This window comes from Wyeomyia smithii, chromosome 3 (genome assembly GCF_029784165.1).
Source record: "Wyeomyia smithii strain HCP4-BCI-WySm-NY-G18 chromosome 3, ASM2978416v1, whole genome shotgun sequence".
Lineage (NCBI taxonomy): Eukaryota > Metazoa > Arthropoda > Insecta > Diptera > Culicidae > Wyeomyia > Wyeomyia smithii.
Window position 1 is genome coordinate 71,532,071 of NC_073696.1, and position 25,250 is coordinate 71,557,320.

The window sequence follows — 25,250 nt, forward strand, 5'->3', positions numbered from 1 at the left end:
TTGACATAAACTGTATTGCAGCTTAAAAATAGACAGTTTCTCTAACCATAAACTTGAATCAAAGTTTGAATACCACCCACCGGGAATGGGTCAATCTATTACTGTAGTTTTTTTAATAACTGCTGAAATTTTCACGTATCGGCAAAAGAATTATCGCTTTTTCCGTACAGTGTAAACGTCGTAGTATACTTAAAGGATTAATTTGGGGTACAATATGTGCAACTTACTGTGCATTGTATTTAAAGGATATAACTTTTTTATATTTCATAACATCGAAAAAAAATTGTTTTGCTCTACCTTAAAGCACAACTTCTTAAACATTTTTGCAAATTTTTGTTTGCAGCTCGTCACGGCACCTTAAGCTAAACTTCAAACTCGATATGGTGTTTTGCATTAAATGGTTTGCCGTGTTACAGCCGCTTTTCTTCATTTCTTTTAAATGTTCGTTATTAACGTCTTTGGTCGTAATTGGTAATTTTTAAAAACAAATAACTTTTTACTATCGAATAACTATACTATAAAAAAATTACAATTACAAAAAATATGCCACACACTTTAAAAAAAATCCACTCCAACTGCTTATTTTCTCGAGCAAAATGTTCATAACACCCATCATGTTTCTGACTTTTTCATAGTCTATCCCCAATGAATTACAACGTGTACTGCATTACTCCATCACTAGATATCTTTGATCTTTCTTACATCTCAAAATTGCCTTCCACTCTTCATTACCTACATTTTTGACGGGTTTTGCCGATGCACCTGCATCAAAGTCTTTAGTCATGTGCTAATTTAACACGTGTGCCGAATATGTATAATTTACGACGCTGTTAGCTTTGATTTTCTTACGACTGGCTTCATACCAGGTAAGGGGAAGTGAGTGGAGGACTAAAGGCAACGGTAACTTGTAGTCAGAACAGGAGTGTTTGCGTTGCTACACACATAAAAATAACAAACTTTAGTGTACCTCAGGTTCAGAATTTGCGTGGGAAAAAGGCAATTTGAGTAACTTTCGTTTGTCGTGTGCGTGACTGAAAGACAAGCAAACTATATATATTCTGATACCCAGACCGAAATCTGGATGAATATTGGATTAAATATTTTTACGCAGCTCTAAATGAAAGAAACTTGCCACATTTTGACTCAATATAACGAATATCTATTTTATTTTGACGCATCGTCATACGACATACGTTTTAATTCTTAATTCAGCAATTCAGCAGGAAAACTGAAAGCAAAAAATATGTTTATATGACGACTGAAACGGTTAGTTTGATGAGTTTATCGGCTTAATCAGTCCGTGTATACTAGCAAAAACGATTTGTTTTTTCTTATTCCGACAGTTTCGGTGACTTTATTTCACCCTTTTCAAGGAGTTTTTGCAAAAAATATGGAAAATAAAATATGAAAAACGAAATTAAAAGTAGAATATGTGAATCTCAAATATACAAAGCTGTGTTTTTTGAAAAATTTGAAAACTTATTGCTCCATCATGCGACAAAGTTTAAAAGCTCCAAAATAACATGAAGTTTTCATGGGTAAAATAAAAAAATTTGAAAATGCTTTATTTTACAAATTAAATTTTAATTTTTTTTCTTGAACAATACCAAAGAAGCAAAGGAGTAATACTTCATTTCAGTTCAGTGTATACTCAACTCACCCATAGTCAAAATTTCAGCAGAGAATCAAGTTTTTGAGGTACAAATTTTAAAAGATTTTACCTGCTTAAATTGATAAGCCCACTAATAAAACAACGTTTGAGTTAAAATGTCCAAAGTGTCCTCTAGTCGGAAGCAAAAATCATGTTTTTGTCATTTATCTTTACGCGTAATAATGTAGTCATGATACGACACCGATCATAAGGGATCAGCTGCGGGTTTATGATATTGAAAGACATCAAAAAATTCCTCAGCAAGAATTTCAACATTCAAGAAACCAGTTCGTTCTGAATTGAACAAGTTTTGGTTTTGTTGTTAGGGTTTTACTGAAATCCGCACCGAATTAAAGAGAATAATTATCCATTAGTGCTTGGGTCGCGTGTTGAATAAATCACCACCATTATCACCCGCAGAGATGATTTGCGAAAATTTGGCGCGATTTTCACACCAACCCAGAGGGGGGTGTGGTCCACGTTGCACACATCAGCCAACTTTTATCGATATGCATTAATTGTTTTTTATTTTATTATTTTTTTGTTTCTGCTACCATTGCTACCGCAGGTCTTGCCGGCCGTCCGGCCGTGTTTTTTTTGTGGTGGTGACGCCACCAGTGATCGGTTCACTGCCACCCGAGCGGTGATGCGTTTGGGGTATATAAAAGCCGGCGGTGGGATGGATCTCAAAATCAGTAGCGTCTTCGATCTCAACAAGTGTGTAACGAAACTAGGATTTGTAATTGTTTGAAGGCGACAAAGTGCAGAATGCGAATGGTACGTGTTTATTTGTGAATGGTGGCATTTTTTTAAACACAACTAAGGACTGTGAACTCTACGGACAGATTTTTGGTGAAATTTTCGACTGACAACAACAAGTGTGTAGCTGTTTAAATGTGGTGATGCTCACGCACCAATAATTTCGTTCAGTTCACCCGAGCTCGAGCAAGAAAGTGCAACGTTGTCAAACAAAAAATGTACAAAAAGTGAAAAGCAAACGGTGTTACATAAATTCGTTTTCTTAGATCTGATGAGTGATTGTCGTAATTCGGTGAAATAATTGCTGCACTCTAAAGCGGATTATGTATTCCCCGGTGGCAGAGTCGAATGTCCGTTCGGGGTGCGGCGGCGAAGAAATCGTTGCCGGGGCAATTATTTCTTACGCCAAAGTAGAACAGCGATAGTTCGTCGGGGTCGAGGGAAGGCAGTGGGAGCGGTACCGAATTAATGTTATCACACAGTGCTGCTGTAATCTGTTACACCGTCAGCAGGCAGCGAGACGGGGAGGGAAATACATTCGGATTAAAATGTATTACTGTGTTAACTCTGCATGATAATTGCAAGGACGTTTCCGGAGCAAGTGATATGATAAGCACGAGGAATGGCCGACAAGACAGGGTGCTAATTGTTTAGTAACTGATTACAGTTTTTGAATAAATACTCTTGCATACGTTAGAATGAACGTATTTGCAAGTTGTTAGGGACATTTCAACGAATTAGTTCGAGATATGATTCAATCTTTTTTCCATAAAGTATACAAAACAAAAACACGAGTGAAAAAGTTTGATAAAATTTGCTTTTGTGGCGTCAGCTCAAAAAACTCAAAGTGTTGTAAATCACGACCCGCTAGTTCTGTCTATAGCACATTCGCTTTATGACAATTGAATCAAAAAGCCCTAACTATTTTTTACTCGAAATATCATCAAATCATCGGACAAAAGTTCTCGTGTATCACTTTTCATACAACAAAGAAGGAAACTGGCTACCAACATTTTCTAATAAAAATATCAGTATAACAAACCATAACTTTCCAAGAATGAGTAATTTGGCAGTAGTGTCATATAACTCTATTATTTGTACTAAATTATCGAATAAAAAAGCCAACAGCCGTTTTCGAGGTAGTTGTTTTTTGTTACCATTAATAAATTTGGAAAGCTTTCCAGAGCCAACCAAAAGGATTGCAATTTTTTGCTTCGTTCACTCGTTCGTTGCTCTTAGCGTGTTTAAGGCGAAGCAAACCAGGATACGAAATAAAAGCTCAAATTTACCGGTATAAAACTAGAGCAGAAAAGAAAACCGATGGCAAGCAAACCAGGCCAACTCTTTGCTTTTCTTTTAATAAGATTTAAAGAGAACTGTTATTAAAATATTGATCAAATCCGCGACAAATTTCAATCAATCTCTTAACTTAAAATTTTTACACGTAGATGCGTACGAACTACTTAAAATAAGATTTGCTTGAAATTTTTATCAAGAACGAATCTTTATCATATGCTGGTTAATAGCCAGCTTCTTGGATCAGAAAAATGAATGAGAAATGAAGACAATTTATTCTGTTTATCACTGTAATGAAATACGCAAAAAGTATTATCCCACCAATCAATAAACACCAATCACCGAACAGAATCTGGCAGAATTTTAAATTCCAAAAAGGTTACTTCCGGTTTCTGAAAAATGATGTATGTTGATAAAGTATATAATATTTACGAAATCGGAATGGTGTCCAGAGGCTTAAATCCAACCGCAGACACTATTTTGAATTCCAACATTACTTCTGGTTTCTAAAAAATAATAAAATGTTATCAATAACCATTCAATATGGGTATTTTTTAAAACCCAGTGACCGGAAATCAATTTCAGACGAGAGATAGTAGCTTTCGAATTTTAGAAAACATCCTGAAAGGGTCAAATATCATCCAATGGATGTATTACCAGTATTACCAGTATTATAAGTATCACCTAGGAGTAGAAATGAGATTCCGACACCATTTTAAAAATTAATATGGCAACGTGCGGTTTCTGGAGTGAATACCACTCAGTATGGACATCCCTGGAACCGAAGACGCTGACTATAAAAGACAAAATTATAGACAAAAAGTTTGATTTTAAGGAGGGGTGTTGCACGAAAAACTCTGTTTCGTCGTGTCCATGGTACAGATAAAACATCGCAGTATTCAGCAATTGTTTTTCTTTTAAGCATTTCCACTACTATACTACACTAGAAATACGAAATACCGAAAACACCAAAATATGGCCTTGTTCCATGGAACAATTTTGCTTAAGACATTGAGTACATAGAATCAAGTTTTCACAGTCAAATCTAGAACGATCATGATTTTTTGAGCTTATACCACTGTGCACTGTGGGATTTTCCAATAATTCTTTCCAACTGTAAATGTCATGAAGTATAATACTTAGAATGTGTGGGAACTATTTTGGAAATTATTGATTGAAATGATGATTGAAAAATGTGCTTTACAGCCAGTGTTTAGTTGTTTTTATATTACTTTTTTGTAATTTACTATCTTTAAAAGGGCATTACTCAAAAATGTAACGTGTACTCAGATCCTTTGGTGCGTTTTTTTTTATAATAACGGTCTGTGGCAGCACCGTACAAGAGCTTTCACTTGATATATTCAGAAAATGCGCCATTATGAAGATGGGTGAGAAATTCCAATTTTTCTAAAACATGTTTTTGACCATCATTTCGAACCCCTTGTGCGAGAAGCGAAACTCCGTTTTGTGTTCATGTTCTTCCATTGAGCTGCAATTTTCAGGTTATGTTTGTTAATGCAATAAGGCAGTAGTTTGCAGAATTCGAGATTTTTGAAGGAAGGGTTAGTGGGGTGAACAGGCTCTCCCAAATCTTGTATTAGGAAACTGCTCAAATCGTAAAATAATTACTCTTGGATTACTCTCGAAGTTACACGATGGAATGAGAGGTTATTTTAGGAGCCAACAAGAGAATAAATGTATGTCAACAAACCCACGCGATACTTTTTGTTGATTTTTTTTAAATATACCCTTTAAAGCATCAGCTAATTCCCGGCGAAGTGTATTCAGATTTTACCTTGAAAAATGACCTTCAAACTCTTATTACTCAGCAACTACATGTACAATTGACACACACTGGGTTGCCTATTGTAGATCGATCTGTTCTCTAACCGTATTGAATAGTTTCGTTGCTCAAAAATCAAGAATAATTGTTAAGCTCTAATCCAAGTTTAGATGTCAGGTGATGCCATACGGCATCACTTGCCGGGAATGGGTTAAGTTACCAAGAAGTCGAATGGAGTTTGGAATATCAAGCAAATCAACTCTATATTTCATCATCCATATTTTTTTCTAAATCCTGCTGTTATTAGATTATGGGGAAATTCAACCGGCAGATGCTTATAAAGCAATGAGGTCAAAAGCAGACCCTTCTACCGGAATTAAGCATTTCAAACCAAGAATGTATTTATCGATAGAACAAATAAAATAGAGCTAATACAAGTTAGCGAAGATAAAGCATTGATGAACGTACAAGAGCATCATGAATGTTAGTTGGTAATGATAAATCAACTAATTCTCAAACATTGATTTTTGACGTTTTTATTCTGATACCAGAGCAACAGAAAAAAATGTATTCTTGGGAAATGCATTGAGTGCAATTAATAATAAGGTCGATGAATAGTTGAATGATGATAACTCATAATTAAAATAAAGATAATGGAATGAAGAGTTTATTTGGTTTTAAACTACATTCGACTTCTTGGTAACAAAGTATTTAAAGGACACATTACAACAAAAGCTAAACAAAAAAAATCGCATGGCTTTGTTGGTATTTCAAAAATAACCTCTCATTTCATCGTGTATCTTCGAGGATAAGTCAAGAGTAATTATTTTACAATTAGAGCAGTTTTTGATATTGGAAATATTGGAGGGATTGTTTACCCCACCAACCTCTTTTTCGAAATCCTCATATTCTGCAAACTATGGCCTTGTTGCATAAACAAACACAACCTGAAAATTACAGCCCAATGGAAAAACATCGGCACAAAACGGAGTTTCGCTTCTCGCACAATGGGTTCGAAACGATGGTCAAAAACATGCTTTAGAAAAATTGGATTTTCTGACGCATCTTTATAATGACGTTTTTTTATTGGAACACGGCTCATTTTTGTGAAGCTATTGAGAAATGCTGTTTTGAGAAGGTATTGATGATTACATATATGTTTGAAGCCAAACGTCTATCCTAAAAACACTCTAATTTTTTTTTTGTTTTTTGAAAAAAAGTTAAAGAAAAATTCAAAAATCAATTATCTGAATAAGCTCATTTTTTAAAAGTCTTATTATTTTTATAAAAACTGCGAAAAATTACCTGAACAATGAAAGCGGTCCGATCGTGGAGAAAGCAAGGGAAAAAGTTGACTTTTTGAAAAAAAGTTTTTTTCAATGATTTTTTTCGAGAAGCATTTTGGTTTTTGGAAGGACAACATGTTTTCTAAAACTTTGCCGAAGACACTATGCCAGTCAAACGAACCGTTTTGGCAGTAGAAATATTTTTATTTCCAATAGAGCACTCTGTAGAGAATTACAAAAAAAAATACAGTCAAATCGTTCTTTTGATTGGCACAGTGTCTTCGGCAAAGTTGTAAATAGTAATTTTTTCCTTCCATAAAAAATGTACCCTGTGAATAAAAATATGAATTCTTCTCCAAAAAATCAAAACTTTTTTTCCTTGATTTCTCCATGATCGGACTGGTTTCATTGTTTAGGCAATCTTTTGTAGTTTTTATAAAAATAAATCCGATTTTAAAAAAATTAGCTGTTTTAGATAATTCATTTTCAATTTTTCTTTTAATTTTTTTTCAAAAAATAAATAATTTTTGTGGAGTGTATATATTTTTCGGAAAGACAAAATTATCATTTACAACTTTGCCAAAGACGTCATACTAATCAAACGAACCGCTTTGGCTCCAAAAATATTTGTAATCATCAAAAATCTCAATAGCTTTTCAAAAAATGTGTTCCAAAACAATAAACCAAATGCACAAAACGGCGCCTTTTGCTAATAGAAACGTCTATGCAAAGTTACAGCCAAATCAAAAATGACGATTTTAAAATAATATTAAAACTGGGATATTTTTCGTGCTCTTTCGGCGCAAATAAATCACTTGCCCGGTTAGGCACATGTCTCAGCAGCAGCACGGTTCTATTTTGTTGTGTGTGTGTTGTCAGAGTGCCTTTAATCCTCCACTGTAGAGGCAGTAAAAAGGCTGCTATCAGCATATCACATTTTGAACAGCAAGCTACCCTTCTCTAGAAAACTCAACAAGTAATTGAAGAATAATAATTTTTTCGAAAGGTCTCTTCTTATTTTGTTCAGTCAGTGATATCGATAGCGAATTGAAAGCCTATAGCTCTCCAATAGCACGAGAGAAGAACGCTTAGTTGAAATATGTTGAAAGATATGTAATTTTTCCCAACCACTCGAAGATTCCCGATCACAGCCATAGTTCATGAGCCAGCCAGTTTCATGATTTGAGCGAGTAATAGAAGATTTTATGACTCAATAATGAAGCACTCTAATTACGGCATTTGTTAAAAATGTGCGTAGTTCTACGTCGGCTGTGCGGTCGTGTCTTGGATACAACCTCCAACTTTTTCTTCATTGATCAAACTAACACTAGCATCAAGCTAATCATTATCTTTGACTAAATGAATTTGAAAAGCCTTATTAAAACTTTGTTGCACAGTTTTACTTTTCTCAACAAAATTCGAAAGATATTGAAAAGATTTGTCAAGCCGGAATATTTTTGGAATAGTACGATAGATTTTGCAGCCAACTTTTCTCTCACAACCGAGCCAACAAAAAATAATCCGAAGATTAGATCCAGCGAAAAATTGGTGCACGAGAACGCTATTTACATCTTATAATACTCATCACTAGCTGTTTTCCTTCTATGAAAATTATCCTGTGAACATCCCAGAAAAACGATGCCTTAACGTTGGATGAAGCTGTCTTCGTTTGTCTTCATACAGTCCATTCTTTTAAGTGTTTTTTCATCTCGGGTGTGACTTGGTAGAACAAAATTTCGTCCATGGCAATGAATCGACGCGTGAAATTTGCTCGGTTGTAACGACTTAGCATTAAAACCGCGCTGAAAAAGTTTTCGCGACACTTTTTTCGATTATTACTTACCAACACCACCACTAATAGGTTCTCGCTGTTTATCAATAAATGACAGTAGCAGTAAGTGCTGGTTGATTTTGAAATATCTAAGCGATTTCATTATAATGTCATATACTTTCAGTTGTGTGAAAATGTCTGACTTTACGCCCATAATCATCTTTTGCTCTTTTCTTATTCCATTCAAATAAAACGGCGACTGAAGCGCATCGAGAGTTAAAAAAGTTCGGATATTTTACTCCAAGCAGAACAACGTACCGTCGCTTTAGAGACGGTAATTTCGATGTTGATGACTGTTCCCCTCAAGGAATGCTAAAAACCTTTACAGATGCTGAATTGGAGAAATTACTCTATGAGAATCTATGACAAATGCAGAAACAGCTTTCTTCGGTATTATGAGTTACCCGTCAAGCTATTTGCAAACGGTTGCGTGTTTTTTCAAGGATTGCATTTGAAAAGAAAACAGTGAGAACTTAATTCGCACGTAACATTACCATAGTTACTACACTATAGTGTTTTCATGTAAGGGGGTTCGATCTAATTTTGGTCTGCCGGTTTGAAAATGGCTGTAGTTTAAGTCTAGTTTTTGCTAAGTGACGGAAAACCGGACTGGCAAAAGTGGAATTAAACGGCAGTTATTGTTTCAGGTACAAATAGTATACCACCAAATTTTCTACACCCCGTTCATTATGCATATTTTTATGCATCAAAATGTGATTTTGCGTAAGCTTTTCATTAAAAATATAACGTGTGATTTTTTATCTAAAAGTTGTAATATTTAAGTTTTAAACTGCTGCAACTGCAACAATTTGCCTTCATTTGAAGATTTATTTTCTTACTAAATATCAAGTTTGCCATCACTATATGGATGGCAATTTTGTTCCCGAAGTAATATATCACAACTTTTCAATGTACGTTTGTTTCGCAATAAACCAGTTATAAGATACAAAAATTATGGTAATTTTTAGAATTTAGGAACAGAAATACTCTACAGAATGTATTTTGAACATTGCGACTAAAACGATTCTTTTCCAGAGTAATTAATAAAAAAATTTCCACGTGCATCCCATAAAACTGATGCTTATCAAATATTCGCGCGACCTAAAACTCTAAACTTCGTATTCTGTTAACCACGAAACCATAACTATAAACATAATCTCCCCCTATCATCCCCAGTTTATCATACCCTGCTGCCTAGCGTTGCTGGCAGCACTGGCAGCTGCCGAAACTAGCACTGCTAAGGCGCAAACACAGAAACGAACTACCACCGTAGAGCAGTCACCCGCAAAGCAGCATGGAAAACGGGAGCTACCAAACGCCGAATGGAATCCGGCTCCACAGTATGAGGAGGAAGGCTCGACCGGACACGACTATCACAGCTACCAACCGCAGTACCATGCCGAAGCTCTCACTCACAGCCAGCAAGTGCCGGCAGATGACTATCAACCGCAGGCTCAACATCACGAGATACAGTTCCATGAGTATCAGGCTCAGGCTCAGCACTACCAGCCCCAAACTCACAGCTACCATCATGAGCCGCAAACTCACAGCTACCATCATGAGGAACCAATCAAGACGATAACAATCGAAAAGAAAGTTCCGGTGCCATACACGGTAGAAAAACACGTCCCGTATACGGTAGAAAAGAAGGTTCCATACCATGTGCAGGTGCCAATTCCCAGTCCTTATGTTGTTGAGCAAAAAGTTCCATACACCGTCAAAGAGTATGTCAAATACAACAAATATATCCCAGAGCCCTACACGGTATATAAGAAGGTTCCCTATGAAGTGAAGGTACTTTTTGTAACACCAATATAAAGTAAATATTTAATAAAATATTCTACTCTTATTCAATAGGTCCCAGTTGACAAGCCTTACAAGGTTGAAGTTCCTGTGCCAAAACCGTACTATGTTGAGAAAAAGGTACCATACGAAGTGAAGGTTCCGTACCCAGTTCCGTACACCGTCGAGAAGAAGGTAGTTAAATTTGAACACCCCCAAATTGACTGTTATTGAAACGTCAAACCTGCATCATTTTAGATCCCATACGAAGTAAAGTATGAAGTTCCGGTGCCCAAGCCATACACCGTGGTACGAAAGGTCCCCTATGAAGTGAAGGTCCCAGTCGACAAACCATACAAGGTTGAAATTGCGAAGCCCTATGCTGTTGAGTTCAAAAAACCATATCCAGTGTTCGTGGAAAAGAAGGTCCCTTACGAAGTCAAGGTCCCGGTTGATAAACCATACCACGTTGAGGTCCCCAGGCCGTACAAGGTTGAAGTTAAGGTGCCTGTACCAACCCCATACACTGTCGAGAAGAAATTCCCCTACACCGGTAAGTTATCTTAAATGAGACTATAGAGCAATACCAGCTATAACTTTTCTTCATCACGCAGTCGAAAAGGCCGTACCCTACCATGTGAAGGTTGAGATCGATCGTCCAGTGCCAGTGTACAAGGAGGTTAAGTTCGCTGTCACCAAGGAGGTCCCAGTGCCAGTCAAGGAGAAAGTATACGTGCCAGTTCCTGTCCAGCCGGAACATCATCAGCACCACGAAGAACCGCAATATCTGCACCAGCAGACGCAGCAACACGAACAGCATGCCCTACCTGAACCTCAGCAGCTGCAGCAACAACAACACCATCCGCAGCAGCAGCAGCAGCAGCAGCAACAGCTTGCTCAAAGCCACGATCAGCTGCACTTCCAGCAAGAGCAGCTGCAGCATCTGCAGCAACAGCATGAACAGCATCAGCAACATCAGCAGCAGCAACAGCAGCAGCATCATTATGCTCAACACTAGGACTTTAGCCAATACTGGCTCGCTGGCTTTGACCTGCATAAACAGAGATTTTCCTGCTTTGTGATAGTAATAGATAATCCAACGGTAGCTTAGTCGTTAAGTCACGAACGAAAATGCTCGCTTAAAGCAGCCGCTCGCGCTCGCGCCAAAAATCGAGAATGCCTGAAAACGCTGAAACTTTAAGGAGGATCTTGTTTTTCGCCCTTGGTCTTCGCCAGTTAGCGCAGATGTTCTTAAAGTTCAGCCTTTTCTAGTCCAATAAAAGAAAATGCCACTTTGCTACGTTTGCCCAAACGAAGCTCTTGTTCGCGTTGTTGTGTAGTTATGTAATTTGATTGAAATACATTGATTTGTGAAGAGAAAAAAAAATTGAAATGACTTCTTGTTCGGTATTGTCATCCGGCAGCGGCCGAGGCCCATGTTCGATGTCAAATTATCCGTTCACCAATTGGGAAATTGACCTTTGCTGGTCACACATCCTGCCTCCGCACGCACATCGCTGCGAACAATAGCAGCATCTTGGCTGGATGCCACCCAAGGTCTGACAAATATCGAATCTGATGGAACGGCTTCCGGCTGTGTTATTTGTTTTGCTGTGTATAACCCTTGTCTATCACCTTTCGAAATCCCTTAGAAAGCCAATCGCTTTTCAAATCAAATCCCCACACACATACCGTCTCTCGAAGGAACGGAAAACGGAACCGAGTGCGGATACGGATTGGAAAATAAATCTATTCCAAGCGATAAGGCCCCTCGCCCAGCACGATGAACCCCATGTGTGTAAGCAGGCACAAATCAATACTCGTCCCAGTCTGACAAGTTGGGCCTGTAAATGATACCGAATCAATTCTTTCTGCACTCCGGATCAGGCAAGATTATCCGTTCGTTTGCCGTTCGCTCGGTGCCGATGCCGGTGCCGGTGTTAGTTGGATCCAATAAAAGTAATTTTATGGACAAAGTGAGGCTAACGGTTGTAAATTCGATAAAACAATAAATTATACAGCTCCGTGTATGGTGTGTTCTCGGGCTGCTTCTTGCTTCCGATGTGTGGCTCTTGGTAGCAAATTCAAACTTGATTTATTCATGGGTTAACATATAGTTATGTTTACATTACCAAGCTACGTGATATGTGCTGACCGATGATGTTGCGCTTAATCCATGATTGAAAAGTTGTATTTAGATAAGACAATTGTTGGAAATTCGATTGCTGGGCAAAAACGGAAGGTTTTGTACTTGTCTTGAAGATACATAGTAACTTGAGAGACACTGTATTTTCTAGTGGCATTGTCATAGGCATATGCTTCCGGATAAGAATTGGGTCAGAAGCAGATTTGCTCTCACCATGCATATAGAGCCTAATTTTAATTCAAAATAACCATCTATAAGATGTTTGATTGAGACGTTTAGAGGTCAACAATAAACTCTTCCAATAATAATTTATATCTTGATTGATAAACTTACATACGAAACAATCTGAGGCCCAGTTTTGCTGTGTCGATCTCGAATCATCCGCATTTACACATGCCAGCGCTTCTCTGCTTGACGGGATGAACTCGAATAACATGCGTCAAATGAACCTTTTCAGAAATCGCTATTGTAACACCCTAGACCTATTGGTCGTCAATGAAGAGATTACGCAGTCGCTTGTCATCGATGAAGCATCTGATCCTTTAGTTCCAATTGACATATGCCATTCACGTATACATTTGAGCAAAGTATCTGCTCACAAGAGCCGGCAGAACAAGAGTTTGACAGCAAGGAAAGAAAATTAAGAGCCAGTTCGCGAGAGGCGCAACCGCCTTTCTGAGAGACGTTGTTTTGATGCTCTCCGATTGGGCTGAAATTTTCAGCATTTGTTTGTCTATTCAAGGCAGGCAGTTCTGCAAAATTTCAATTTTTTTCAATGAGGTTAAGTGGGGTTAAACGGCCCTTGAAAAAAGTGGGGTAAAACGGCCCTTGAAAATGATATGTCCAAAAACGTCCAAATTCTAAAAAGTGCAATAACTCCTGCTAGACTTGATGGATTTTTCCAAAAATTTGTGGTATTATTCTACACTAAGAGTACTTCAAAATGCATGGTCACAATATATGGCAAAGAGGTAAATTGACAAAAAAAACGCATTTTTCTTTGAAAAATTGTCAATTTTCAGGGTCATCCTACTCTTTTCAACATCGCTAGAAAAAATATCTGAATATGGTGTTTTGTAGAGCAACTCAAGAGCTTTGATGTCATGTATAAGCCAAGTGTACCAAATGGGGTAAAACGGCCCTAGAAGGTTTTTTTTTTTTCAAAAAACCGTCAAAATCACTGAAATCACTATACTGCCCATAATCGCATATTTGTAACATTTGCAAAATTGGTTGTTCGAGCAATTCGCACTTTTATATTTTGACCTTAAATGCATTGTTACTAATATATTCTCGCAAATAGACATTTTAACTAAATTTAGTATCATGAAGAAAGCACTACTTTACACTATGTATACATTGAATATTACTTTTGAAGTCAAATTGGTTGACATTTTTGCAATGATACATTTATGCCGTCACTTTCAAGCTACTTTTGGAATATATCACATGGAAAAAGAAGTTTTTCATGTATTCAACAAGCATGAGCTGAACATCAAAAACGGATCACCAGTGGTTGGTTACCGGACCAGAATAACTTCCGAGTTCCAAAGGATGCAGATGTGGATTTGGATGGAAACTTTTTTGACAAAAAAGTTGAAAAAGTTAAGTAGTGTGACAATTATGCGGTTATTTACGCTATGTGACAAAACAACTTGGTATTTTTTACGACTTTTTTCACACAAACATAAGCATATTTTTCCAGATGTGAAAAGTACATACTATTCTAAGCATTTCCCAATAAAAAGCACGAAATCCATAAAATGTCGAATGTTACGATTATGCGATCACAGGCAGTATAGTTCCTGCTAGACTTAATAGATGTTATTGAAAATTTGGATTATCACCGTTCCTCACCAGAACTACCTACTTTACCATAAGTTGCGCGATTTGAGGTAAAACGTTCCTTGAAGATTTTTTTTTTTCGAAAAAAGCCGTCAAAAGCACCAAAACTGCAAGAACTTGGGTTAGACTTGATAGATTTACTGAAAAATTTAGATTATTACTCTAAGTTAATACGAACTTACGGGCAAGATGACAAAAGTGACAAATAGATTTACATAACGAAAACAAATATTTTCTTGAAAAATACTTGGCGATTTTCGGGGTGCTATTTTCTCTACAGAAAAGGTCCAGGACCCGAAGTTAGCATTTTATAAAACAACTACAGAGCTTTTATCTGGCATAATATCCAGATGCATCTTTTGGAAACTGACTAAAAAGAACTAAAGTTTTCCTTGACTTCAGTCAAAGCATCAAACAAAGTAAAAGATATTATCGATACGACGGTTGCGAAAATATATAATTCCAACCGAGTTCCTACTTATCCGTGGAGCAAATAAAATCGTTATTTACACGATTCCCTGCAATATTTATGTAGGCAAAACTTGAAGAACATCATGAGTGTAAATTGTAAAGCATTAGTGTTCGAGTTCGTGATTTTTTTAAATGATTGTTCTTTTCATTGATACAACAGCAATAGAGTAACATGATTTTTAGGCCAACACTCTGGAAGAAAAGGCGAAGAATGAGACCGATGACAATAAATTGAAAAATAATCAAATTAAATAGATGAACATGAAACTCAAACAATAACTTACTTCATTTGCTTTAACAAAACTCGAAATATTGCAGTCTTTCAGCAACCGTCTCATCGATATTGTCTTTTACAAGGTTTGACGCTTTTCTTGAAACCTAGTAAAAAGCCGAGAAAAAGTTTAGTTTCCAAAGATGCATCTGGATATTATGCCAGATAAAAGCTCTGTAGTTGTTTTATACAATGCTAACTTCGGGTTCTGGACCTTTTTTGTAGAGAAAATAGCACCCCGAAAATCACCAAGTATTTTTGTGACTTTTGTCATCATGCCGTCAAGTTCGTATTACCTTAGAGTAATAATCTAAATTTTTCAGTAAATCTATCAAGTCTAACCCAAGTTCTTGAGTTTTACGGCTTTTTTCTAAAATGAATCTTCAAGGAACGTTTTAACCCAAATTGCGCATCTTCTGGTAAAGTAGGTAGTTCTGGTGAGGTACGGTGATAATCCAAATTTTCAATCACATCTATTAAGTCTAGCAGGAGCTATAGTGATTTTAGTGATTTTGATGGTTTTTTTGAAAAAAAACCTTCTAGGGCCGTTTTACCCCATTTGGTACACTTGGCTTATACATGACATCAAAGCTCTTGAGTTACTCTACGAAACGCCATATTCAGATATTTTTTCTAGCGATGTTGAAAAGAGTAGGATGACCCTGGAAATTGACAATTTTTAAAAGAAAAATGCGTTTTTTCGTCAATTTACCTCTTTCCCATTTATTGTGACCATGCATTTTGATGTACTCTTAGTGTAGAATAATACCACAAATTTTTGGAAAAATCCATCAAGTCTAGCAGGAGTTATTGCACTTTTAGAATTTGGACGTTTTTGGACATATCATTTTCAAGGGCCGTTTTACCCCACTTAACCTCAATGAAAAAAATTGAAATTTTGCAAAACTTCCTGCCTTGAATAGACAAACGCTGAAAATTTCAGCCCAATCGGAGAGAATCGGCCTCTCGCGAACTGGCTCTTAAGCAACGCAGGCCTCCATGAGTTCGACCAACACTTATCGCAGATTGATTGGACCCTCGTAACTGAGTGATTCTGGGCGGGGCAGTTGAAATTTTCACGAATATTCTTTTGCGTTCTTTTTCTCTGTTTGTTCTACTTCAGCATCCCCCGAAGAAATCACTATGGTCGACCCCTAAGCTGCTTCATAGAAAAAGACGCTGTAATGCTGCGCTTTGATCTTACCGCAAAAACCGTACGGTACGGCGTCTACCGAGTTGAATCTTAAACGCAACCCAACAATGTTTTGGAATTTTATAAAATCGAAGCGCAAAGAGTCCTGGCCACCATTTTCTATATTTCTGGATCAGCAGACAGCTAGCACCATGGCTGATAAATGCAACCTATTTGCAACATTTTTCAGCTCAGTGTTTGGAGTCAACTCTGGTAAAGTAGAGGATGCTCTGGAACTCACACCTGCGGTACCTGTCAACGTAAATTTGCCCAAAATTACCTCTGAAATTATGCACAAGACGATAAAAAAATTGAAAATGTCTAACTAACAGGGTCCGGACGAAATCGTAGCATGCGCATTTAAAAAAAATGTTTTTTACAATTGAAGTCACCCCTGATGTACCTGTTCAACTTGTTGCTCAGAACCGCTACCTTCCCGGCCAGTTGGAAAGCTTTCTAGAAGAACTGCTCCATTATTCATCTCAGCTTATATATTCATCTCATAAAACATGAAAACCCAATTGAAAACAGGAAAAAACGCATATTTTCTCCTTAAACCAATCTGCTAATCCATGGAATGGATTCTTCATAGTTCACTGTAAATTCCTCATAAAGTATAATCCTCAAAAACTCACTTAAAAGCACTGAATTTGATATTATAGTTGGGCATCTGCACTCGAAAACTCAATTAATTCAATCACCTACCTCAGAAAACAAAATCCGAACATTTTCCTATACGGCTACAACGGAACTCGTTCAGCAACCAACTAAAGTTTTTTTATCACAAGCGGACCACTTTTTATTTTAATCACTAAACAAAATCACTCACTACACTAAGAATACTTTAATCTTTGAAATGTTCAGTTTCCTAAAACAAGCTTGAATTAGCAGATATATATGAGATGAATTTCTACAATTCCTTAATTTCAACTGTAGGTATTTTCATCTGTTTTCACTGCCTTGAAGAAAATCAAAAGTTGCCAAATCAATTTCTATTAATACGAAAAAATCATGCTGAAAATGTTGAATAATTGACATAAATCTACAGCACTGTAGTGGTTACCTAGGTTACCAATTTTGCACGTAAACAACTACAGCGGATATCTAGGTTACCTACTACGATGGGCTGCGGCTACGTTCATTCGTGATAATGTGATTCATTCATGATTCAGTGTGATGAATATGAGGGCGTCGTGAGATGAATAATTGAGCAGTTATTCAAGTTTTGAGATGGATATGGAAGCGTTGTGAAAAATGGTTTGTTTCCCAAAATTCAGGATAAATCTAGCTAATTTTACCCAATATACAATGCTTAACGATTCCATAAGAGCACGTAAGCATATATATTAAACGGGACATAAACACTTATGGTTCTTACAATTTAAAAATTACCTTTTTACCGACAGGTTTCGGGTAAGCTGTTACCCATCTACGGGGCGATGTCCAACCCGTAACTACGTAAGCATATTGGGTTTATTTGCTCAATGATTTCGTGAAAAATTTGGTGTTTAATCCGTGCATTCTTCGTGAATATCGGCTTAATGAGATGCATAATGGAGCAGTTCCCCTACATGTTTCCGGTGCATAAAAAGGAAAACAAACGAGATATACGCAATTATGAGGTATTACTTCTCTCTGTGCCTGTTCTAAGTTACTCGAAATCATTGTATCGGAACATTTGTTTTATCAAACTAAAAGCTACACCTCTATAAACCAACACGGTTTTTGAAGTAGAATACTTCTCTCAGGAAGTTCGGCTACATAGGGATGTGAAATGAAAATCTAAAACCGAAAAAAGTGCAAAATATGTCTAATTTCAAATGCTAATAAATCGGTTAGTATTCAATGGATTTCCTTCGTTCTTGCAACAATGGATTGGAAAATTTTCCAAGATTCTTCCCAAAAGAAGATAATTGTAATTTTATTATTAACACTGTTGTACTATTGAAAATAGTCAAGCCTTGTCAAAACGAAAAATTCGACCTCTGATTGGTTGTTATATGATTGTTTCCCAAGCACGGTCGACAGAATCATATACCTTGCAATTTAAATCATGCTATTTGGCTAATATAAGAGCCTGTTTCAGCCGAAGCCGCTCATCATTCATCGATTCAGATTCTCTGCTAGCTTCTTGAGCAGTACAGTAGTTTATTTTCGCTCCGTTCGTTTTGTTCGTTCGTTCGTAAGTTTGTGTGTCCGCGTTGGAAACCGACGCTACGGTGAACCCTGATATGGGTAAATCAAAAACCAGCTTCAGTACGGGGAAACGGCCTCGGCCTGACAATACGCCTGATCCCGCGGCTAAAAAGCTTTTGGTCAACAACCGATTCGCTGTCCTGGAAAACGCCACGGATACCGCCTTTCTATGTGAAAGGCTTCCCGGAAGGACTACGTGAGGCAATTGTGTTTTATATCGACAAAGGACTGAAATGCACCATCCGCATGTGCACTGAGGGATACAAACTGATGGTTCCGTCGTTGAATCATTACAAGGCGGTGCAAGTGATACTGCAGAAACACGAGGTGGAATATTTCTCCCATGACATCGAAGCAGAAAACCCCCTTAAGGTTGTTCTTCGCGGTCTTCCTGACATGGAAGCTGACACCCTGTTGGAGGAACTAAAGGCAAAAGGACTCAAACCAATCCAGATCCACAAGATGACGCGGCACAACAAAACTCGGAAGTACCACGGTACTTCCGAGTTTTGTTGTGCCGCGTCATCTTGTGGATTTGGATTGGTTTGAGTCCTTTTGCCTTTACAATATATATATCTCGTAAACCTGGAGAAAAATTCAACGTGCCTGGCGGACCGGCAGTCCACCCGAGCACTTTTTCACATCATCGTAGCCTGGGAGCGCTACAAACCAGTGCATCGTGACGTCACCCAGTGCTCTAACTGCCTGCTGTTTGGACACGAGACTAAAAATTGCCATAGGGCGTACCGTTGCATTAAGTGTGGCCAAACGCACGCCCCCGATGTCTGCCAGCTGATGGAGACCACCGATACGGTGTGCGCCAACTGTGGGGCTGCCCACAAAGCAACTAGCAGAACGTGCCCGAAACGCGCAGAGTTCATCGAGTTTCGTAAGCGGGCATCCACCAACAATCAACCAGGTCGCCGGAAGGCGCCACCAAACAACACGAAGGAGTTCCCTGCCATTGGATCCCGGCACGCCATACTTTTGCTCGCCCCGATACCGCCGAATCCAACCATTAAACCAGTCACAGATCGCTTCCAAGTATGGACCGTGAAATCATCAAGATTGCTAACTGGAACGCTTGCTCCATCAGGAACAAGAATTACGAGCTTGTTGACTTCCTCAACGTACACAAAATAGACATTGCTATCATCACGGAGACCGTTCTCAAACCTGGAGTGAACATCTTCCTTCCCGATTTCCGATTTGTACGGCTGGATCGAACATATTCTTCTGGAGGAGGTGTGGCTATTGCTCTTCGGCGTGAAATAAGCTGTCATCTGCTACCCAGTTTTCAACTTAATGTCATCGAGGCCGTGGGATTGGAAGTGACCACTGGAGTCGGTCCCATTACCATCATCGCAGCTTACTGTCCCAAGCAAGTCAACGTAAGGGATGGGTCGGCAACAAACCTAAGAAGCGACATCATCAAACTGACTCGGAGGCAGGGGCAGTTCATCATTGCGGGTGACCTCAACGCAAAACACCAAGCCTGGCACAACAGTCGACGCAACCAAAACGGCCTGATTCTCTTCAACGACCTACAAGTAGGCCACTACAACATCCTAGGTCCGGCCGCTCCCACCCGGTTGAGCAGATCCGGAGTACACGCAACCATCGACCTGTTCATCTCCATTATGGGTAACATCACCGACCCGGTTGTTCACCAAGAACTCAGCTCGGACCACTTCTCAGCGGTAGTCGAAGTTGGATCCTCTGCTAACCGAATCCAAGTCTCTCGGCGTAACTACCATCGAGTCGATTGGGCGTGGTTCCAGCGATGTGTGGACAACGCAATAGACTACAGCGTCCAGCTTGAGTCCTCAGAAAACATCGACCAGTGTCTTCAGTCCATCGATGAGGCGTTATCCCAGGCTCGGGATCTACATGTGCCAGCTTTCAGTCTGGTTAGTAACTTTCTGGACCTAGACAACACAACCAAACGGTATATCCAATTCCGTAATACTATTAGACGACAGTACCAGCGTTCTGGCCTGCCTCACCTGATGACCCATATCAATCGTCTTAACAAAATCATCAAAGCCAGGTTGGTGGATCTAAGAAACAAACATTTTTCTCAACATCTTCGCTCCCTCCCAGTCCGTGGAAAGCCGTTCTGGAGACTTACCAAAATTTCGATTCAACTTCCCGATCTTCCTCGTGAAGATCATCAAGAGTTATCTGTCGAATAGCTCAGTCCAGGTCTTCCTCAACAACATCCCTTCTGATACGTTTAACGTAGATGCTGGGGTTCCACAGAGTAGCCTTCTTGGTCCCATCCTGTTCAACATATTTACCTCAAATACTCCTCCCCTATCGGGTGGTGGCATCTTGTCTATATTTGCAGACGACACTGCCATTATCTACAAAGGTCGAGTGATTAGAGCTTTGACGCGTAGACTACGAGAGGATCTGGATGTTTTGTCCGACTATTTCAACAGCTGGAAGATCTGCATCAATGCAGCAAAGACTCAGGCTGTTATATTCCCGCATTCAAAATCAACTCGACTTGTTCCACCTGCCAATGTGAGAATCCATCTTAATAACACTACCATCGAATGGTCGAGTGAGGTTGTCTATTTTGGTCTCTCCCTGGACCAAAAGCTTCTATTTCGTTCGCACGTAGAGAAAACTGTTACCAAGTGCAACATACTGACCAAATCCCTCTATCCCCTCATCAATAGAAAATCCACCCTTTCCCTCACCAACAAGCTTGCCGTTCACAAGCAAATAATTTTACCGGTCATAGAGTACGCTTTGCCTGTCTGGGAGGGCTGCGCTAAAACCAACTTCAGATTGTTCAGAATAAAATATTACGTATGATCCTAAACACCCCTCCGAGGATACGAAACTCTGAGATCCATCGCCTGGCTGGTCTTCAGGTGCTGGAGGAACGGAGAACAACATCGTTGACTAGGTTCAGAGAGTCCTGCGCCAGGTCACCTCACCAGATCATTCGTGAGCTAGTACCTTAGTATTAAGTTAATTTTGAGTTAGTTATTCGTAGTTAAGTAGGTTATAAACAAAATATTTTTCAATTAAAAACAAGTCCTATAAAGGAAGAACTGTAAATTTCTACACAAATAATGTAAATCTATAGAATTAAGTAATCAGCAAACCACAACAGAGATGCAGAGCCTAAAAAGGATAAACAATTATTATGTAAACCATATGTAACCATATAAAAATTTAAATAAATATACTTTGAGTTAAAAAAAAAACGAAGCCGCTCATAACAGTTCTAGATAGCGACATCAGCAGTCGTCTTCCCTTAGCAGCAGCACTAGCAGTGCAGTGGATACCAGCGATGGCGGAAAGCGGCCACAGCTGTGACGTAGCAATGGATAGCGCACTAGTTGCAGCGGATTCTAGCAACGATAACAGCTGGGCCAGCTGATGCAGGGACAGTAGATACCAATGCACAGTGGTCCAGAAATGCAATCTAGCGGAACAAAATCAATAACTCCGGATCGTGATGGTTTTTTAAGATGGTGTTTCCGGTAATGTTAATGAGAATAATCAAGGAATATTTTCGTATGAAAATATTTGTACTAAACGTGTACTAAACAAGTACTAATTTTTTTTTTTTTATTTTATCAATTTACAAGGATGGTTTCTTCAACAAAGTTGTTTATTAGCCAATAATATGAAACTATTCCAAAGTCACAACTATTCTAGGAGCCACCGAATCTGAGTTATTGATTTTTTTTTTTGTACAAAATGAACAAAAAATTTTGAATTTCATTTTATATTATTTTTCTAAGTGAACTAATAAACTCTAAGAGTTTTTAATGAATAATCTCTCAAACTTTGAACGTTGTCGCAGAAATAGGATTGCTATAATCTGTAGTTTTTGAGATATTTAAAAAAAAAAAACGAAAATTTTGATGATTTTTTTTCAATGTCATATCTCAACTAGCGCACAAAAGCGCAACCTGAATCTTTTAGGGCTGAAAGAATTAATATTCTGTGTAAGGTGTAAGTAGACAAAATTTCAGCCCGGAACTCCTCGGAGCTTTTACTCTGTGAGTAATTTTGTGAAATTGTACAAAACAAGAAAAAAACGTGATATTTTTTTCCAATGTTATTCCAAATGCCTTCAAAGATGTTGAAGATAATTAAAACAGAACTCTTTTGGCTTGAAAATATGCAGTTGTAGTTCACGTAAGCAATGTAAACAACAATGTGATCACAGTAGGCATGGTTTGGAAATTGTACCTTGCAATCATGGTTACGTTTTGATTGTGTTACGCGAAGTACATTTGCTGTCGATATTCTTCTCTGCTCGATATTCTTTTTGGCTCTGAATAACCTACGGCTTACTTACTTACTTCAGCAGCCTAGAGCCGTGGTGGCTCGTGCCGTATCAAGAATTTTCCTCCATTCTACTCGGTCCTGAGCTACTCGTCGCCAATTTCCTAGACGTCTCGATACTCGCAGATTCGCTTCAACGTGGTCAAGCCATCAATGCCTCCTCAAGTAAGCGCGCGTAGTTCTCTGCAGCCTGCGGGTTGGTCAACTGGCGGGTGTTTGGCCGGGGAGGACGGTTCTGACGTGTTTGAAATACCGTGGATAGTTTTGAGCGCACATGTACTGCCACTAGGTGGTGGTCTGAGTCGATATCCGCACCCCGGAGGGAGCGTATGTTTGTAATGTTTGAGAAATTTCGGCCATCAATGAGAACGTGGTCAATTTGATTTGTTGTACGGTGGTCAGGTGATCTCCAGGTGGCTTTGTGGATATCTTTGCGTGGAAAGAAGGTGCTTCTAATCACTAGGCCTAGGGAAGCTGCGAAGTTGATGCATCGTTGGCCGTTGTCGTTCGTGTTCGTGTGTAGGCGGTGAGACCCTATCACCGGTCTATACATCGCTTCCCTACCAACCTGGGCGTTCATATCCCCGATGACGATTTTGTTGTCCAGTGACGAGCAGCCGTCGTATGTTGCCTCCAACTGCGCGTAGAACGATTTCTTCTCGTCGTCAGGTCTACCTTCGTGCGGGCAGTGCACGTTGATGATGCTGTAGTTGAAGAAACGACCTTTAATCCTCAACAGACACATCCTCTCGTTGATCGCCTTCCAGTTGATCACGCGATCCTGCATTCTGCCTATTACACAAAAACCCGTTCCCAGCTCGTTGGTTGCTCCTCCGCTCTGGTAGAACTGGGCCTTGCCTCCACGGACTTTCCACACTTTCTCACTTTTGCGACAGATCTCCTGCAGAGCCACGATGCCGAATTTGCGGGGTTCTTGCTGCTTGAGCAGCACCCTGTCTCCGCTCACAAAATTTAGCGACTTGCAGTTTCAGGTACCGAGTTTCCACTAGTGGTCCGTTTTTCGTTGCCTTGGTCCATACCGAATGCTCCGAGTTATATTTTCTTGAATGTTCGTAGTGTAATTATTTAGGTAGGTTGCCTTACTAGGGCTACGCTACCGAGTCTCGTGATGGGGCTGCCATCTTGGGTGTAGCGTTCGAGACAACACGTTTCTTCCAGCCGCCCGCTCCGGGTCAGACGCTGTTATGAGCCGCTCTTAACCTGGGAAACAGACGCTCAGAAAGGCTGAGCTTTCCTCCGAGGAGGTCAGCCCACCTCCCCCTTCTCTGTCAGCATACGACCAAGGTCCCACCACGGGTTGGTTACCATGATCTTCGCTTGGTTACTCGTATCCTGGCTGGTACCAAGGGGAGGTAGGGATAGGAGTTGCTGGGCAGGATGCTATGGACCACAATGGGGTCTATTTTATGCCAACTAGTACGGGTTGCCTGCAGGTACGCTCTGCCCAGCCGTTTACCAGCCATAACCTACGGCTACGAGTTTTAAAAATATTGTTGACCTTTACGTATTCCACGGATAATCATGGCAAAAGGTAGGTTAAGTTTTCACTACACAAAACGAGTTTTGAAACAGCATTTTGTTAGATTCTTCGATTTACCATCAAAAACTGATGGATCTTTTTCTTCGAGGAGAAGATGTAGAAGGTGCGTTTCTGTACGTAAAACAGTATATTGGAAATGTGGTAGATGTAAGTAAAGCCATGTAAATTATCAGGCTTATTAAATATAAGACACGATTGCGATACAACGAATGTCATAGAAAAAGAACAACATTCAACAAAAAATATTCTATGTGGCTTAAATCCGCGATAAGGTTTGACGTTATGCGAGACAGTTTAAAATGTAGTTATGAAGACTAAACACGTAAAGTGGGTTGACCAAAGAAAGCTTTCCAAGATCTTTGTAGAAAAAAAAATCAGGAGGGTTGTGTGTAAAGCCACGACCGCAAGGTTGAAGTAGAATACTTTCACAAGAAAGATAACCCGGCTGCTTGCGTATCAGTCATTTTTTCTAGTGAATAAACGAACGTAAATTTTTCGAACGTTGTGGAATGATATAACTAGAAAAATAGGTGTGACTTAATTATTTCCAGTTATACCATTCTACAACGTTCGAAAAATTTTATTTCATATGCCAAAATACTAATGTACGAAAAATACATCTCATTCATGCTGGCCCCGCCTTTATTTTCAGTTCCTACAGATTTTATCAGTTTCGTAACACGGATGTACAAAAACGATTTCTTGTGGACATTCTGTCGAGCTGGACCGATGGAGCTCTTCTTAAGGCAACAAAATAACATGTATTGTGTCGTGTTGCGCGGCTTGGAAGAAGAAAATGTTCCCGTCCCCGTGTCGAATGGGAGCAGGTTGTTGCGTGTTTGATATTGCCAATGGTAGACATG

At 39.0% G+C, this 25,250-nt stretch overlaps 1 protein-coding gene across 1 annotated transcript; it reads left to right on the top strand.

Moving 5' to 3' along the window:
* Positions 1-2,354: 2,354 nt before the first annotated feature.
* Positions 2,355-11,760, top strand: LOC129732290 (probable serine/threonine-protein kinase kinX). The gene is made up of 5 exons (XM_055693042.1): positions 2,355-2,428; positions 9,783-10,400; positions 10,464-10,583; positions 10,647-10,941; positions 11,003-11,760. The coding sequence occupies exons 1-5, from the start codon at positions 2,420-2,422 to the stop codon at positions 11,404-11,406; spliced, it is 1,446 nt and encodes a 481-aa protein (XP_055549017.1). The 5' UTR covers positions 2,355-2,419; the 3' UTR covers positions 11,407-11,760.
* The last annotated feature ends 13,490 nt before the right edge of the window (positions 11,761-25,250 follow it).

Bases quoted from the DNA above. Each gene is read 5' to 3' on its own strand.
- LOC129732290 (XM_055693042.1), top strand. The intron at 10,401-10,463 runs GTACTTTTTGTA...CTTATTCAATAG, and splicing joins AGGTTCCCTATGAAGTGAAG to GTCCCAGTTGACAAGCCTTA. The intron at 10,584-10,646 runs GTAGTTAAATTT...GCATCATTTTAG, and splicing joins CGTACACCGTCGAGAAGAAG to ATCCCATACGAAGTAAAGTA.